We start from the raw sequence: 18,448 nt of genomic DNA, 5'->3' as shown, positions 1-18,448 counted from the left end.
TTCCTTCCTATGTCATTGACTATGTTCTGGTATGAAGCACTGCCTTTTAAAATATCCTGCTGTAGGGATGAGCTGTGGAAGCACTTGTGGCATAGTTCCTGCTTGAGCTATTTCCCCTGGTGTCTCAGGAAAGGTTTATGTCTTGTTTCCAGCCAAAGTCAAGGCTTCTGGGATGGCAATTCAAGGGTGTCAGTTCTGCATTCTTTGCACAATTTTTGTTGTGGCTCTGATCTGCCTCAGCTCCTCTGGTGTGGTCAGACACTACTGCAGCATCAGACTGGAGAGGAGAGCTGGAGTTCCTCGTAAAACAAATCCCCTTAGGGCTTTGGCTCCTAAATTCACCCGTGCAGATGCAGAGAAGCACTAAGTTGCAGTACCCTGATCCAACAGGCTGCCTTTGCAGAGCAAGGGCTCAGCTTCAATGTGGCAATTCTTCCAGCGTGTCTCTTAGATACAACTTTAATCCCCACTGTAGCCACTGATATGTGAGTGATTTAACAAAGAGATGTTGACCTGTGCTTTCCCAGGGCCCTCCAGCCGGCCCCTCTCCTCACACCAACATGTCCTCAGCATATTGCTGGGCAGCGCCAGCAGCATGAGAGGGAGAAACACTGCAGAGCACTCTGGCTTTCTGCTACAGCCAAAAGGGCTTCCATGTGCCCCTTCCTTCTGCCTTTTTCTAAATAACTGATGAACAGCTTCTTCCCTGCCTTTGCCAGACAGGGGCATCAATTTGCCCTTTGGGGCTCTGCACTGTGCCTCACTCATGGGTGCTAAAATCAGATAGAAGCCTTCCAAGAATAAAAAACTACATATTCAAAATGACACTGAAATTTTCCTTTCCAAACAGCATTGCAAACAGGGTGACTCCCACTGAGCTGCTGGAAACACAGTCTACTATTTATATATAGAAAATGCAAGGAATTTAAAATTTGCCAGGGAGGTAGAATGCAGAGCAGATCTCATCTGCCTCATGAGTACCAAGTGCTGCCACAGCCAGGTCAAGAAGAAGAACAGAAAGTCTTTCTGAGCAGTGACAGAGCCAGTGGGACATTCAGTGAGAGCTGTTGGCCTGGTAACAGTCTAACCCAAATTTCCATTGCCAGTTCTTATCCACAGAATATCAGGTTTGGAGTTGTTTATGTACTAACTATATATGTGGATACTTAAAGCCTGGATAAGTAAAAAGATACAGCTATTTCTATTTATACAAGCTCTTTAGTTAAGATAATAAATAATTCCTCAGCAGTATGGCTTTAATCAGAATCAGTTTAAAGTTATTTTATCTGAGCACAGAAGAACTTAGACTGTCTATTCCAGTCTTCCTCTGAAATTCACAGCTCTCCACACTTTGAAGTAATGTACAAACATTTACTGCTAGATCCCATCCACCACCATCAATAGAACACACACATCCAAAATATAGGAAATGAGCTGGATTAATGGGACAGGACCTGAGTAGACAGTCAAAGATTCTTGCCTAATATGGACTATAGTTCAATAGTGCAGAAAGCAAAACTCTGGTACTGGTTTTAGGAGGGTATTTCAGCAGGAAGAGATGCTACAATTTGCTTCCTTTCCAAGAATAGGGTAAATGTAGTACATCTTTCAATAAACAGAACTGTGTAGTGTACACAGGCTTTAGAATAAAATTACATTATGTTATTTCTATATTAAATCTTTAATGCAAAAGTTGACTGACTGTATCACTGAATTAAACTACTGAAATAGAAAATTCTTTTGTTACTGTAAATTTTTTAAAACAAAAGTTTAAATATGGAACATGTAGAAGATACAAGGAATGAACTTCCAGTCTCAGAGTCTGAGTTTAAAAACTCCTGTACAAACGCAAATTCCGAGTCAGAAAATGGAAAGTCACCAAGTACCTATAAAAGCTCAGTATGCCAATTTCAGAACATGGTCTTAAAATTCTCATTTTTGAATTTGAGACTCTTCGGATGGCCCTTCTTTCTTGCCTCTTCCTCCTCCCCCTGTTAGAACATGCTAGACCGAAAGATATCACAACAATACTCAAGGTCCTGTCTGTAGCATCTGCAAAGGAGGGACTGAGACACACCTGGAGATGCGCCTGGAGGACAGGATCTGGGTTTTGGTGACCTGGGCAAGGTGGCTGGGGCACAATTGTTTGCTATTTCTTATGCAGGTGTTGGGAGTAGCAGGAATGGGGCTGCTCCATGAGTAGGGACAAGCCAGGAGCCAAGGCTAAGTGGGCTACCTAGTATAAAAATATCACAATACCTAAGCAGGACCTAGCTTTCCTAAATCCATGCTGCTGGGCTTGATCCTTTGGCTGTCCTCTAGGTGTCATGAGATTGAACTCAAGTTAATCTGATCCATAACCTTCTCTGGCACTGAGGTCAGGCTGACAGGCCTCTCCTTCCCAGGAATCTCCTTCCAACACTTCTTGCAGGTGGGTGTCACATTGGGCAGTCTCCAGCTGGGACTTTTCTGGTTAACCAGAACTGATGACAAATAATGGATAGTGGCTCGGTGAGCTCTTCTGCCAGCTCCCTCAGTACCCTCGAGCGAATCCCACCTGGCCCCACAGACTTGTGAATGTGTACGTGGCACAAGAGGTCACTAAATACTTCCTCCTGGATTGCATGGGGCCTGTTCTGCTCCCTGTCCCTGTCTACCAGCTCAGGGGGCTGATTGCCTAGAGGATAACTGGTCTGTCCATTAAAGACTGAGGGAAAGAAGGCATTAAGTACCTCAGCCTTTTCTTCACCCTTGGTGACAATTTTACCCCCCCATGTCCAATAAATTATGGAGCTTTTACTCATTCTGCTTCTTGCTGTCAATGTACTTATAAAAACACTTTTTAGTATCTTTCACAGCAGAGGCCAGATTGAGTTCTAGCTGAGCTTTTGACTTACAATATTTTTCTACATGACTTAATGACACCCTAGTGCTCTTCCTGAGTTGCCTGCTCCATCTTTCACTCTCTTTTGTCCTGATTTCCAGTAGAAGCTCCCTTTTCATCCAGGCCAGTCTTCTTCCCCACCAGCTCTTCTTTCAGCACATGGGGATGGCCTGCTCCTGCATCTTTAAAATTTCCTTCTTAAAGTATATCCAGCCTTGCTGGACCCCTTAGTTATTAAGGACTGATTCCCACTGACACTCTCTGAACCAGTGTCAGGCCAAAGTCTGCCCTCTAAAAGTTCAAGGTAGAGGTTCTGTTGATCCCTCTCCTTACTTCACCAAGAATCAGAAACTATCATTTCGTGGTTCTGTGGTTAAAGGCTGTCTTGAGCACAGCATCTCCCACCAGCCTTTCTTTGTTTGTAAATTGATCTCGTGGGGCACCAACCCTTGTAGCCTTACTTAGCAGTTGTGTCAGGAAGTTCTCTTCTGCTGACTCCCGGAGTGCCCCCTCTCCTCTGCTGGAGTTTCCAGGAGATATCTGGCAAGATAAAGCCTTCCACAAGAACATGGGCCAACAATTGTGAAATATCAGCCAGGCACTTATCAAACAGTTCATCTGCTGCCTCATCCTGGTTGGGTGGTCTGTAACAGACTCCCACCAAGATTTTTGCCTTGCTGGCCTTCCCCTCTCTGATTCTCACCCACACTCAACCTCATCATCACTACCCTCGGCTCTGCACAGAAGAAACACTCCCTAACGTACAGAGCCACCCTGCTGCCTCTGCTTCCTCGCTTGTCCTTTCCAAAGAGCTGACAGCCATCATCGCAGCACTCCAGTCACACAAGTCATCCCAGCACATTTCTGTGAGGGACACTATGTCATGGCTTTCCTGCTGCACAATGGCTTCCAGTTCCTCCTGTTTGTTACTGACACAGCGTGCATTGGTGTAGAAGCATGTCAGCTGAGCTATCGATTCCACCCCAGCACTGGCATGCTGCCCCTAGGCCCATCTCTACTGAGCCTGGTCTTATCTCTCTCCCCCTTCCAAGCCAGCTTAAAGCCCTCTCAAACCACCACTACCAACACATGGGCAAGAATCCTTTACCCATTTTAGCCAGTGAACCCAATCTGTCTCCAACAAGACTGGTGCCACATGGACCAACCCATGACTGAAAAAGCCAAAATGCCACCAATGGCACAAGTCTTGAAGCCACATGATCAGGTGGGTTCTCCTGTTATTCCTACAGCCAACTGGCAATGACAAAGGTCACTGTCATAGCGAACTTTAGAAAAGCATGCAAAATATCTCTGGCAATACAGTCTGGCTTTATTCACTGCAAATTTAGTTGACCAGTATTTATCAGCCACTAATAAAGCTGTCTGAATCTGCATATAATCCATATCAAATTCCAGGCTGGCAGAAAAAAAGATAACACTAATTTGCAAGGAAAGTAGCAGCTTGAATCACTAAACAAAATAAAACCTGTCCATGTTCAGAAAACCATTATGCTAAGTCACCCAGGATAGGCATGTGTTGAATAATGATGGTTTTTCCTAAGGCACAAACAATTGTCAACAGAAGTTGATAGCAGCTCAACTTAACCTATATGAAAGACCACTAAAATAATTTTTAAACAGTTTATAGGCATTCCTATGTGTAAGTGTCACTCAGAAAATAGTAGCTGGAAGTGTGTTTAAGAATGGCAAAAATCTGTTAATCAGATTATAGAAAAACAGGTGCATCTACATCCATTAGTTTTAGTACAGTTTTTAGAAATGTCATTTTGAAATGTCTTCATTTTTCATTATAGCCAAACCTCAGAAATCTGACTTCCACCAGTTGGATGAAAATTTGGCAGTACTTTTCATTTCTCAGGATATGTTAAACACTAGAATTTGCACTGCTCAGATCAAATATTCTTACAAGCTACAAGATGAAGTACCTCAGATACTCTGGGATGTTACCAGCAAGTGACTTCTCTTGGTGGAGTAGCAGGAAGTCAGGCTGCTATCTCCACGGAGGATGCTGCTGGCAGCTCCTGCTCAACCACCACCAGCTCCCAAAGTGCTTTCCTCCAGCACTCCCTGAGAGCTGCAGCTGTCACCTTTCTTTGAAAGTCAGAGCAGCTCAAAGGCACAGGACCTACATAAGTGGTCAAGAGTGTTAATTGTTCTGGCTGGGGGACAAAGTGAGCAGGCTGAGTACGTTTTGGGTTTCTGCATTTGCAAAGGAAGGTTGCAGACATGTGGGTCTGGCTGGCTGATCTCCCGTGGTGTTCTGGAATGGAGCTGTGTGCTCATGCAAGCTGCAAAGCAAGGCAGAAATCTACTGCAACTACCACCTTGTATGGATTGCCACGTATCAGTGCTGCCAGAGTTTGTATTTCAGCTTTTCAATGTGCAGAATAAGGTTTTCAAGAAAGCCCTGCCTCTACTTACTGGGAAAAACTCTGATGAGAGGTCACCTCATCAACCTCTTGGATCAGCAACAGAAGCCAACAACTTTAAGACAAAATGCCAACACTGCTCTCACATTTCAGGGTTCCTGAATATCTGAAAGCTTTTTGGAAAGCCAAGTCCCAAGCTTTCCTGCTGTTCCTCATTCTGGGTACTGTTTGATCAAATCTATCTTATTTTGCTTAAGAATAAACCATGTACAATACAAAACACTGACACAAATTATAGGCAAAATAAATATTTTATTGGTTTAATATACAGTTTTTTAAAGAAATCAGCCCTTGTCTTCCTAACACAATTTAAAATTTTATAAACCTTTTCATATAATATTGTAATATTTGAAACTATTTTTGATTAAAGACCTTGACATAGTGTGGAGAGTTTTAGTAGATGGAAAAGGCAAAGGAGTAAAGAGAGTTCAAGCACACCCAAAAGGGATATTACATATCCACTAAATGGCTATTTGACCACACAAAAACTCCAATGACTTCCAATTTTCTCCATTGGAACAATCAGATATTCACCAGGCTGACTGAAAATACACTCTGTGAGGGATGGAGAGGGAAAAGAGATTTTTTCCATTTTCCCCATAATATAAGCAAGGTCATTCATGCACTCCAAGTTGCAAATCCTAATTGCTTCCAGAAGATAGCATTTTTATTGCATTTTGGTTAATATGAAGCAGAACTTCTCTTGGTATGACTGCGAGTAGTCAACACCAAAAAAAACCACCCCAGTGCTTAAATAAGGCACTTTCCTATACAGGGATGAGCAAACAGCAAGGAAGCAAATAAAATTAGTTAAAAGTTGTCTTCTACACAAAGATAAGGCTTTCAGTGTCAGAACTTTAAGTAGTTTTAAGAGTAACCTCATGTCATTCTACCACTCTGCTAATAGTAACCGCCTCAAGAATTAACAGCAATTTGTGTAACAGGATTGTTTCCTTCTTTTGAAGTGGCACTAAGTAACAGCAGTGGAAACCATTATTGGTTATTTCAAGCTCTTAAAGTGGATCAGTTATTGCACAATAAATACCTCATAGAGGTCAGTGTTTTGGGAGGGATTGTTGTGGGGTTTTTTTCTATTTCTTTTAAAAAAAGCTAGGCTGAATGTGTACGTGTTATTTATAAACTGGTTACGTCTGGAAATCTTCAAGTTTCATGATGCATCATTAGACAAAGAAATCAGCTACATAAAAATTTACAACCGGGACATACAAATAAATACAAAAACCTTTCAGAGCGACACAATTTTGCTGATGCTTTAAGGAAAGTAATGTTAAAGTGTCTAAGTCCTTACAGATGAACCCAAGGAAAGGTCCACATCGGAGAACCAAGCGCCAAACACAGTAGCCCATCTCAGCAGCTTTAACACTTCCTGAAGCAAAACCAACTTGGCACTTTCACCAGTGGGTGCTGCCCAAAGCAGAATCCCACAGCATCCAACTTCCGACTACATCCAACCTTAGAGAAAAAAAAAAAGGAAGATGAAGACCTAAATTAGATTTTTGGATGTCTGTTTGTTATGTTGAAGTATGTATTTTGAAATTATTCATATCTAAGGCAGGCAAATTGCAGAAATCCTCTTGCATGATGTATTCACATAAAAAGTCATCATAGAGCACACTGAAACTAAAAATCAAGGACCACTCTATGAAAGCTGATGGTAGAATGGGCCAATCTACAAACCAGCTGACTTTCCAAATCTATTCAGGATTATCAATATTCTCTGTATTCAATGAACTTCAAATTTGATCACTTACGTTTCAAAGAGAAAATGCAAACAAAGCAAGGTATAAGTTAGCAATGATATTTAACACGATTAAAATAAAAATAAAATCTGGTTCTTGCAGATCCCCAAAGATTACCTGTAGTACCAGTTTCATGGCTGTGTATCTTGTTTTGCAGCTGCAGATCTGCTTTGGGGCGATACCGCTGCTAACAATCCACTTACTATTTCTCTTCTTATTTCACCAACAATAGATTCCTTGATCTGAAAGGGATTAGCCAAAGTTTAAAGGTCAGTAATTTATATAAACAATGGATAAAACTAAATGATATTGCAGATATGTTTGACACTACCAACATGCACCATAAAATTCAACTTTCAAAACTGTGACTGGAAAAAACATTAGAAAAATGAAATAATAACTGTAAGTAATTTTGAAATTCTTGCAAATTGTATAAACGAAAATTAAACTAGTTCTATACTTCCAGATGGCAAATATGTTTATGTTTTACACTTAGGATATCTGGTTTTTATGCTAAGAAAAGAATACATTTCAACTATGCAAAGTTCTGAAGAAAAACATTTTAGGATATATACGTCAAAAGCATCCCAAATGCACTACTTTTTGACAAGCTATTATTCTCTTGAAAAGGAAGGCAGGATTGATCCCTTTCACAAATGGATTACACAGCAGAACAGGTCCAAGTCCATGAACACAACCTGTTGATTTCAAAGAATTGAAAAGGAGACAAATCCTAATTGCATACTTTTAGCAGGAAAGACAAAGAATTTCAGCAGTTGCTCACATCATCAATGGGCCACAGGGGTTTAATCTATGCCAGTGAAGGCTATTTTTCACAGGATTGTGACAAAGCATTTACTCATTAAGTTTTATATAAAACACACCAAGGAGTTTCCAGTAGTGCATGTGAGTGTGGCAGAGGCTACAACAAAAAAGAGCAGAGCACTGATTGCTACAGTAAAGAAAACAAAGGTGAAAAGGAGGCAAAACACAGTTCTACAAAAGCATATTATGCTGGAAAAGAGCAGAGAATGACAAAGAAAAACAGCATGGGCTTCTTGCAAGTACAGGAAATCTTTGGCACTAACTTATTTTTTTGGATGGTCTTCAGGAGGGACAAGTAAGATACAGATCCAAGGACAGAGGAGGACAACAACTGTGAGAAGGTGCAGGGGGGTAAGAGCCAGAGCCTGGCCTAAGGTCACACAGAAGCACTCAGCATCCCAGTTAAGCAATACATTTTTCTTTTTCATGTTAGTCTCCCCTTTTCCTGGTGCGTCAAAAGGATTAAGCAACAACGTCAGAAGGGTGGCAGCAGCATTAGCAGCAGGTTATTTATCCCTTGTTCTCTTTGGCAGGCAATTCAATCCCTAAACCATTAGTGTGGCAAAGTTCCTCATTTCATTACTACTTTGCATCAAGCAGAAATTCAGAGACTACAATATTATTGGGAAACAGGTTTCCAGTTGGGTTGTTTGCTGATTAACAGACAAAAGAAAAGCCATTGTGCAATAGAGCCTGTTTCACCAACAGCCGAAAGCCCAGAGGATGTCTATGCTGATGAACACACTGATGTACAAAGTTCTAGAACCACTGTCAGCATGGTAAGGGCTTTGGGATTTAGAAATGCAAGCAGAGGGAACCTGCACACAGCACCGCAACAGTCCAGCAGGCATAAGAGAGCCCCCAGTGCTCTCTCCATCTTTCTTCTTTAGTATCTCATGGGGTGGGTCTGTGAGTACGCTACAGAACAGTCATTTTGTACCCTTCTCTCAACACACAGACAAAAATAAATCTCACTTTCCAAAAAAAAGCTCATAAAAGCTTCCCAAATTAGCAAGTAAAGGATCTAGTATGACAGACAGTCTTGTAACAAAGTAGAGACTGGAAGCAAAGCAGCTCCTGTTCTATTCTCAGCTCTTCCAAAGCTTCTGGCTTGACCTTGATTATTTGAGTCCTCTGCTTCTCACCTTCCTGTCTGGACAACAACAAGGCCACCCTCCACTGCCTCTTTTCACAGCCTCTGCTCCCTCCCCCTCCCAGTTCTTTCCCAGACTCAGCAAGGTCACTCCTGTGTGGTGAGCCAGCACTGACTCCTGCAGTGACTCAGTACCACGCGCGTGTCGTGACCAATGGCCAATATTTGCCTTTTTCATTATAAATGATTTAAGGCAAGGTGCACCTTCTATTTGCTCTATTTGCGGAGCACACGGCCCCCTGCCAAGGCTCCCTCTGTACAGAAGACAGAAAAGCAGTCAATGAATGCTCCATCAATGACTTTTTAACAAGTGAATGAAAAATTGATCATTTGAAAAATGGGAGAACCACTCATTTATGCTATATTTACTACACTGATACAACACCAATACTCAATATTGCATTGAAAACACAGTATCACTCTCATTTTTACAATGGTAAAACAATTACCTCTTTTCCTAGGAAAGAATTACCATTACTGCAATATTATGTTGCTGCTAAATAAGGAACTGATTGAGAGTGAAGTGCACCACTTGTGGCAAATTTTGAGATAGGTATTCTTCACCAACTAATGAAAAATGGGAACAAGGCTTTTCACAGTGCTTATACTTCTGATCTTAAGTACATTTTCTATAATTCAAAGAATTGCTTCCTACTCAGTTTTCTTCCCATGCCACTTCTTCATGGCAGCAGCTGGTGAGATTTCATGCTCAAGATAATAAGATGAAGAACCCAACGCCTGCACATGTCAACAACCTACAGACATTCTGAGAGATGCTAAGCTAACATGGATTTGAATGGAAAATGGAAAAGGGATGATTCTCTGCCAGACCATCTCTGTCCCATTAAGACTCATTACAGCCTCTTAAAGCAGCTGATGACAGGAAAATCATACCTTTCCTTAAAGTGTAACTTCATTAAGTGTCATTTATAATGAAGAACTGTTAGCAAAATCAGAACTTCCACTGCTCATAAGCAGAAAGATCTTTGAACCAGCACATCTTTTAAACTGGAGAAGAGCAGAGCGAGAGGGGCTGGTGGCCCTTCTAGTGACCCTGTGACTTACACAAGTCAAGCAGTAAGTACTGCATGTGATAATCCTGTGGAGGCCAGACTGCATTTCATCAAGAGAGCTACTGTTTGCTATTTTAACACTTCATGTTGCTGAGTGTTTTTCCAAGGGAGTTAGTCCATTATTGCCAAAAGTGAACACCATGGGTTTTTTCATGGAACAAATAGTTACAGGTCAAAGTTCACATGCATTACAGCCCACCCAGGCATATCACACCCACTGCCTGGCTTCTCCCTTCCCAACACAAGGTCACACAGCTACAGAGAATGGGAGGAATGAGCAAGGGTTTAATATTTGTGAGTGCATACCTCAAGAATGCATCCTACCAGATTTCTTTCTTTTGACAATGAAACTGTAATTCCTTAGCTAACAACAGGGCTATTTAAGCAAGGCATAATTTCAATGTATGCTCTGTTTTAACTCTTATGAAACAATAAACATTTTCCTGATATGTGTTTAATAGCATGCTCTGGCTCTGCAAAATCTACCAAGTGCTTTGAGCCAATGCATCTCCACTCTGACCTGCAAAACTCCTCATGGTGAGAAAATCTTGAGTTGATCCAGAACCCACTGCCAATGAAGTTAAACTGAGGGACAATCTCTCTGTGTGCTCAAATATTCACAAAGCGAGTCAAGCTCAGTTGTTTGCTGACTACTCATCTTTGAATAGTAGCCTCTCAGTTCAGTGTGGATTCTTTCAGCATTACAATGTCCTCAGTGCCACACACCCAAATAACAATCTCTGTGCAAAGAGTACACATCTTTATTTGCTGTCAACTAATGAAGCTAAAGAGGAACTTTCACAGAGGCTAACCTCAGAAAAAATATTGACTGAAATAATTCTGTCCTTTGACTTCAGCTCACTTTCTTTTTGTCTCTCTTGCTTTTGCAGTGCTTTTGAATTACAGTTCTCCTTCCTATCTCAGTTTCTCCTTTAGCAACCTTCCACCATGACACCACTGCTCTGACAGGTGGATTTTTACAGACAGCCTGGATACAAAGGCCATCCTGGCTTCACTGCAGAATCAGAAGCACAGTGCAAGGTGTGCTAAATATCTCATGTGCCACTCTTCTGTTGAGTGGCATGCATCTCATCCATTTCACAGACAAATCTAAGGTAAAGCTGGTTCCAATTATCCACTGCTTCAACACACACAGACCTGGAAGGCACCACGGCATTACAGCCTGGCCTGTTGTACATTTCTAAGCACAACATCTTACCTAATCTTCAGTGGTCTATGGCAGTGCCATACAAAAGCTTCAAGGGACAAGCTGAAGGCTAAGTGTCCAGTGACCCTTGGCTAAAGTCTAAGTGGTCCTTCTCTTGTGAAGAAGAGAGAATAAAATCTACAAGTTCTCAATTCCCATTTCTGTTTTCAGAGCTAAGTTCGCTCCAATTTTCCACAGGCACTTCTTTTCAGAACAAGTAGTTTCTTTGGCTTCCTTTCCCCGTTTATACTACTTGCCAGAGAGCTTTTCTGTCATGCCACTAAGAAAACACAGTTTTAGTCGTGTTTCTTAACTTGACCCACAGGAAAAATAACTAAGCACTCCTCACTTTCATTGACTGCCAATAAAACTAGTCCAATACGACTGGTCCAAAATCACTCAAACTCTGAAATAACTTCCCACCTGCCTTCAGCCTGTTTCACTCACATTCCTATAGTCCTTAGTGGTTGGGGCAGAGGGATTAGAAAGTACGCTTAGCATTTACTACAGCATTGTTTCTGAAACGTTATTTCACCGCTCAATGAACTCCAGTCTGGCATTTTAACAAGCAAACATGACAGAAATTTTCACTTGGGAATCTGCAATACTGCTGCTTAACTAAGTAGTAGAGACAGCAAGTTCTTTCCCAGCCATACTTAGCTATTAATTTACATGCTAACCACTTCCACTGAAAAAAACATCCACTGCTTTGCACATAAACAGAGCTGTGGCTCCAACACCTAGTGACATGTTCTGAGCTTTCAGACACAGCACAGGAACAGTACGGAGCCTTGGCTGGAGACAGAAGAGAAAACTCAGTGGACAGGAGTTACAGCCAGCCTTGTCTCTAGGTTTCAGAAAATTCAGTTCAAACATCCCAGATCTCAGCCCCTCCTTCCTCACCTCCCGTATGACTTGTTGCAGCTCCTCCTGCTCCACTGCTTTGTGGATTTCATCAACTGAAGGCATGAGAGGGATTTTTTCAAGTTTGTGCTCCACCTCTGGCTTGGAGTCTGCAAGCTCCTCAGAGCTTTCCACTGGCTGTCCAGTGCCTGCTCTCAGCGGGGGAGTTGGTGTTAAGGCAACAGAGGCTCGGTACAACTTCTTGCTTTGACTCTTAGCTTTTCTACCTGTGTGACCAGAGCACACCGAAGAGGAATCCGAGTTTCCATGGGAGAATACCGACTCTGTACCCTCTGCTGGGAGAGTTTCCAGTCCAAGCTCTCCCAGTCCTAAACCCAGTTCAGACTTCAGAAATGACTGTTCTCGAATGAGCTCAGAGACCTAAGGATTCAGAAAAGAAACAGTCCTGAATAAGCAAACAAAAAAGCCACATACAGACATAACTATGTTTTCTTGCTATTTATTTAATCACTTACTCATTCCCTCCAATGAGGGAATGCAACAAATACAGCTATAAAATAAATATATCCTTTGCCTTTATTACTGCAACAAAGAGGATCATAAAAAGGAATGTGCCTTTTTAAAGCCAACATAAATAAAAATTGTGGCTCTTCCCCAAGCCACCGACTTTTGCAACATGTATACATCTTGCCAGAGCCATTGACAGGCACACACGTAAGGGCTTGATTTTCATTTGTTTGTTCTTTCCTTTCTGCAGTTTTTGAACTACTTATTTTCAGTAGCAGAAAATGTGCAGAAATATAAAAAAATAATTTTCCTAGAAAATTAATGAGGTAGTACCACCATTTGTATCAACTAATTGAAAAAATATCTCACTTCTATATATTCCTCTTAAAAGCTAACAAGACTCTACAGACACACCTACAGTTAAATCTGCTAAAGGAAAACTGCAGTTGTTTTCAACAAAGCTATTTAAGGGAATAAAGTATTTCTAAAATTATGTGTCAAATTAATCTCCTGCAACCTATTTTAATGTAAAGCCTTCCTGGTTCTTTTCATCAGTAAAACACAGAGTAAACACTTACCGGTTCAATGACGTTCAATGGAGAAGGACATGACAGATTATCAGCACTTCTGCTTCCATACATACCCTGAAAAATTAAGTTAAGTTAATGCACTTAGGACTTTCTTAGAGCTCTGAGAAGCTAGTATATAAACAAGCTGCATCTCAGACAAGTTTCTGTAAAACCAGAAAGTTGGAAACAGGAAGTGGAGCTGGTTGGAGAAAGTTAATTTCAGTCATTTTTAAAGCTGGCCCTCTTCTATAAAAGGATTTACAAATAAAAAGTTATTTATACAGTTCAAAGAACGCAAGTTTGGCTTGAGATCACAGCAATACCATATTTTCCTGTTCTTGGGTTTCAATTTTTTTCCCCATGACAAAATACTGAAGAGGAAGATGTGGCTTGTGCCTGTGCTGCTTCTACAGAAGATGATTGGCTAAGAAAGAGAAATGAAACCCAGGAAGAACATATGACACTTTTCGTCTGTGCTTCTTTTGTTTGGCTGACGACAGAATTGCAGCAAAAACCAGAGGAACAATCTTTCGCTGAGCAAAAAATAAGAGAAAGTATGTTTTTGTTCCCATGGATTGGCAGAGCTAGAGAGAAAGCACACTCTGTTTCTTGGGAGAGAAACACTCTGAATGTTTCATCTCTCTGCCCCCATCTCTCAAGAAAATCAGTGTAGAACTCCAGAAAGCCCATCACCATGCTCCTAGGATTTCAGACATAAGCTCCAGCTACCAAAACTGTGAAAATTCAGGGTCATGAAGAGGAAAAAGAACAAAGCACTGACAGAAGAGGTATGCCTTTCTCAGCCTAAAATCCCACAAGGTATGTATTGATATGTATGAACACCAAGAAAGTCACACACCTTTTCCCCACGGTGAAATATTGACTGAAAATGAGAAAATATGACCCCTGATACACACGGCATCATTAGATTCCATCCCACTCTAAGAGTTACAACAGTTATGAGTTATTACTTTACTTGTCCCTGCTCATTGCAGGAGGGTTGGACTAGATGATCTTTAAAAGGTCCCTTCCAACCCAAACTATTCTACGATTCTGTGATGAACATTACATTGAGAAAAAACATAATGTTGTTGCAAAACTAATACTTACTATGTGTGCCTGAGGTCTGTAAGGTGAAGACATGTGCAGACTTCTGAGCTGGTCTTCCAAGGCAAGCAGACGTTCTTCCAACTGCATCTCCAACTCCTGCAGCTCCATGCGGACGGACTTCCTCAGGCTCTGCAGCTGATCAGCTTCGAATCTACAGCAAGGCCATCACAAAAAGAACAAAAGCATTCACTGCACTCAGCTGCAAAGAGGTGACTGAGCAGGACAGTGCCACAAGTAAAGGACTTCATGCAAGGGAATTCAAAGCAGAACACAGAAATGTTAGCTGAATGCCTACATGGCCCAGAAGTCTTCTTCATTTATAGAAAAGATGTATCAGTCCATAGAAAAAACAAAACCACATAGTGTACCACAGAACATTATCCAAAAATTTTAGCTTTAAAGGCAGAGGAAATTGGTATTTCTACATATATCGAATCAAATTCAATTTAAAACTGATAAGAACAAGCACCACAGAGTAATGCAGTAATCACATGTTACTTCTCCTGTGTGGTTACAGATTCCCCAGCACTCACAGCTACATTTTGGCCAGGAAGTCACAGTCTAAGGCAGCCAACTGATTTCAAACATGTTTACTTTTAAAGTGATAGGCCAAGAGCTGATTCAACTAAACTAAATATATAATCAGTTACAGAAATTGTTCCAGATCTGCTGCAACTCCTGGCGAGCACAACCACTCGGAGCCAGAATATGAATGCCATCTGTAGCCTGCTGAGTAGCCACTGAAAGTTGGAAAAGCATCTGAATGCTACAGATTTCATTCTTTATTTACACCTACAAAGATGGGAGTGATCTAAAATAAAATCTTTAAGATTTCTTTCCCCTGCAATATCCTAAGCTCATGTATCCTATGATAACAACCCTTAAAATCTGCAGCTCTAGAATCACTTTGGAGAAAGGATGCAGAAAAAAATTAATTAGTGAGAAATAGGGATTGGAAGAAACAAAGAGTAAAAAACTCTAGAATGAAGATGTATAAAGAAAAGAGTAAATAAGATTTTGGCAAAAAACCTCATCTCCAACCCTGTTCAAATTGAAATGATTCGATTTCTTGCTGATCTCAAGAGCAGTAACACATTTTCTGATAGGCCAGAGTATTTTCTCTTTTTTTTTGTTTTTTAAAGAACGTCATTTTACCGTTCCTCCTCTGTCATGTGCTGATAAACCGTGGTCTGTTGACGCAACATAGTCAATTCCAAATCCATCATTTGGGTTCTGAATAAATTTAGATTTCTCCTCACCACTTGCAGCTCCTGGAAAGTATTCTGGGGAAATAAAAATATAATAATGAATTACATGGGAAAATAAATTAAAGTAAGTTTGTATCCTGTAGCCACATTTGCCGAGATGAGCCTTTTGAGTCAACAGCACCTCAGCAACTTCAGCATATGATGGAAGATGCATGTTGTGCCATCACAATGACTCAAGAAAACAGCATTTTTGGCTGTATCATACAAGCAAACACATGAAAGTTTATTTAGATTAATTCCTTTTTAGCATTATTTGCGGGAAGCTCTCTCTTGAGAACAAAGACAAGGAACTGCCCAAAGTTAGCACAGTCTGTGACACATTTAGGATGTTACCTTGTATTTTATTTTGACTGAGTACCACTCCATAAATAGGGTCACTTACTTCGTAGAGAGGTAGAATGGATGATCTCTGAGTAGTGTAACCAGTGGCAGCTGAAAGGTCCTGACCCCTCATCACTGGGTACTAGGGGTAAGAAACGAACAATTTGAAATGGGAAAGGCATCCTCTTGAACACACAGACACTCCAAAAGCAGCTACTAAAACACAACCTTTCTGGCATTGAGATTTCTGCAAGCCGTGGAAATACTGTGCTGCAAATAGGCAACCTTACAAAATGTCAGCACCTCTTCTTAACTGACACATGTGCAACAATTTATGCTTGAAAACTTAGTAGACCCAATTGTCTCAGCTAATGATAAAAACAACAATTCCAAAACCATAACTGAGCAAATTAAACTGTGTCCCATTTTGAAATCATGATTGTAGTCAAATTTGTCATGGGATTTTCTTCAGTTCTTAGTTTGGGGAATTTTAGTTCATTTTGGTTTTCAATCTCACTATGTTGCCTTCATTCAAAGACCCCAGCTTGCTAATGATGTCTCATGAAAACAAGATTGAAGAATTTCTATTTGCATGTTGCAACAACATATGGAGCAAACAGATAAAATCCAGGGGTTTGTTACATGTAGAGGCACAGCACAACAAAGAACAGTGGAAACAGCAAAAATGTTTACCTTCTCAAACATGAAAGACAGCTTGTCCAATATAATTTTGAAAGAATTCAAAGGACTATTGATATGTCATGGAAAATCTGAAGCACGTTCATTCATACAGAGAAGTTTTGCTCCAACATGATCATATCAAGGGGACAGGTTTATCCTTCCTCTGCCAGCTTTCTTTGTTCCCTGTTCTATCAGCAACTTATCTAGTCCTCCCCATTTCCTCTTAAAATCAGAATCAAATATTTAAACATTCTAACTTTCTCTTTAGCCATTGAGTATGCTACGTGCCAAACTCAATCTCTACTGTAAGAAGCGAATCTTTGCTGTGAGAAGGACCAAGCCCCCAAAATGAAACTAATTTAGACAAAATATGCTTGAAGAACAAGTGGGCTAAATGTTATTATCCCCTTCAATGCCCTTTTTTTTTTTTGTTTTTGAGTGAACCAGCTTGAGTACTGGATGTAACACAGAGATTTCTTTTTCAGCAGGTTTAGTTAACATGGTATGTGTGGCAGAAGTACTGAGCACACTGTAACCTTACACAGATCAAGGCTGCAGTTGGTACATGAGAGAATTCTCTAGAGAAGATTAAGTTCTGCAAACGGTTTTTCCCAAGCACACCATGAACATCATCTGGAGCAATGGTTGACTTAAAACACAGGTGACCACAGCTTCCTGCTGCAGAGCTGGCCACAGCACCAAATCTTGCTCTGAGAAGCAAGGCCAGCTGACAGAACCAAAGGAAGACTGGATTCACCTCTAACTTCTGACAAGTGGCAAAGTCAATAAAATAACAGGGGCCCAAAAAAGGCCACTACAGCCTCACGCCTGCAATATGGTGCATGCAGGCGCAGGTTTGCTCTTGGGTTAAATGCACAGAGATTTTAGGTCTACAACTGAATAGTATTCACATATTCATACATAAACGAGCAGAGCCTGTAACTGCCTTGCCCACACAGCCTCCTGCAGGAGCTTGCAGGATCCTAAGTTGGATCACTACCTAAGAAAACAGCAGAACCAGGATGGCAGAGGAGGAACAGCTGGCAATCAGGAGAGGAGGAGCAGAAGGTGCAGCAGTAATTGGTAAAATTTATGTGCTTGCATTCTCAAGCTTTTCTTCTCTGAGTGATAAGATGGATAAAATTTCACATGCTCTGACAAAATCAGTTCTTAATAAAAGACTGATGGTATCAAGAACATGTTGGCTAGCTCTAGAGTTGCAAGTGGAAAAGATTGGCATGAAACAGCAAAGAAATACACAGAGATCAATCACTGGCATCATTATTGAAGCTTTGTGAGTATAAGGAAAAAAATGCACTTTTACCAGCTAGATGAGAAGTATGTCACAGAGAAGAGAAATCAAAGGATTGGCCAGACCATTCTGTAATTCTATAAATATGCATTTTTAAAACTAAATCTAATGATTCTCATCTTAAAATAAAATAATAGCTGATAAAGAGTACACTGTTCCTCCCTCCCATCCAAGAATATGCATAAAAGCTAAAAAATAAAAAATACTGGAAAAAAATCACTCTGGATCAACTGGAACAAGAAAACATTAAATGCAAGAAAAGTGAAACATTGAAAAGATGATCATAGAATCAGAGAATATATTGACTTGGAAGGGACCTACAAGGGTCATTAAAGTCCAACTCCTGGCCCTGCACAGGACAGCCCCAAGAGTCTCACCATGTGCCTGACAGCATTGCCCAAATGCTTCTTGAACTCCATCAGGTTTGGTGCTGTGACTTCTGTGGGGAGCCTGTTCCAGTGCCC

The 18,448-nt window shown here is 40.9% G+C and overlaps 1 protein-coding gene across 3 annotated transcripts in view; it reads right to left on the bottom strand.

The window, feature by feature from the left end:
• Positions 1 to 5,569: 5,569 nt before the first annotated feature.
• Positions 5,570 to 18,448, bottom strand: part of ITPRID2 (ITPR interacting domain containing 2) — a 40,196-nt gene continuing 27,317 nt past the window's right edge. For 2 of the 3 annotated variants that reach the window (XM_038142407.1, XM_038142409.1), the window contains 7 exons: positions 16,053 to 16,133; positions 15,558 to 15,685; positions 14,403 to 14,553; positions 13,302 to 13,367; positions 12,256 to 12,636; positions 7,212 to 7,336; positions 5,570 to 6,807 (listed from right to left, as the gene is read on the bottom strand). In XM_038142407.1, coding sequence (XP_037998335.1) covers positions 7,226 to 7,336; positions 12,256 to 12,636; positions 13,302 to 13,367; positions 14,403 to 14,553; positions 15,558 to 15,685; positions 16,053 to 16,133 — 918 coding nt within the window. In that variant the 3' untranslated portion in view covers positions 5,570 to 6,807; positions 7,212 to 7,225. Of the gene's footprint in view, positions 6,808 to 7,211; positions 7,337 to 7,368; positions 12,134 to 12,167; positions 12,637 to 13,301; positions 13,368 to 14,402; positions 14,554 to 15,557; positions 15,686 to 16,052; positions 16,134 to 18,448 lie in introns of those variants that run through there. The other variant, XM_038142408.1, reaches the window with a different exon arrangement.

The sequence above is a fragment of the Motacilla alba genome, chromosome 7 (genome assembly GCF_015832195.1).
Source record: "Motacilla alba alba isolate MOTALB_02 chromosome 7, Motacilla_alba_V1.0_pri, whole genome shotgun sequence".
NCBI lineage: Eukaryota > Metazoa > Chordata > Aves > Passeriformes > Motacillidae > Motacilla > Motacilla alba.
Note: the sequence above shows the minus strand (reverse complement) of the source record. Positions and strands in the feature narration are given on the sequence as shown.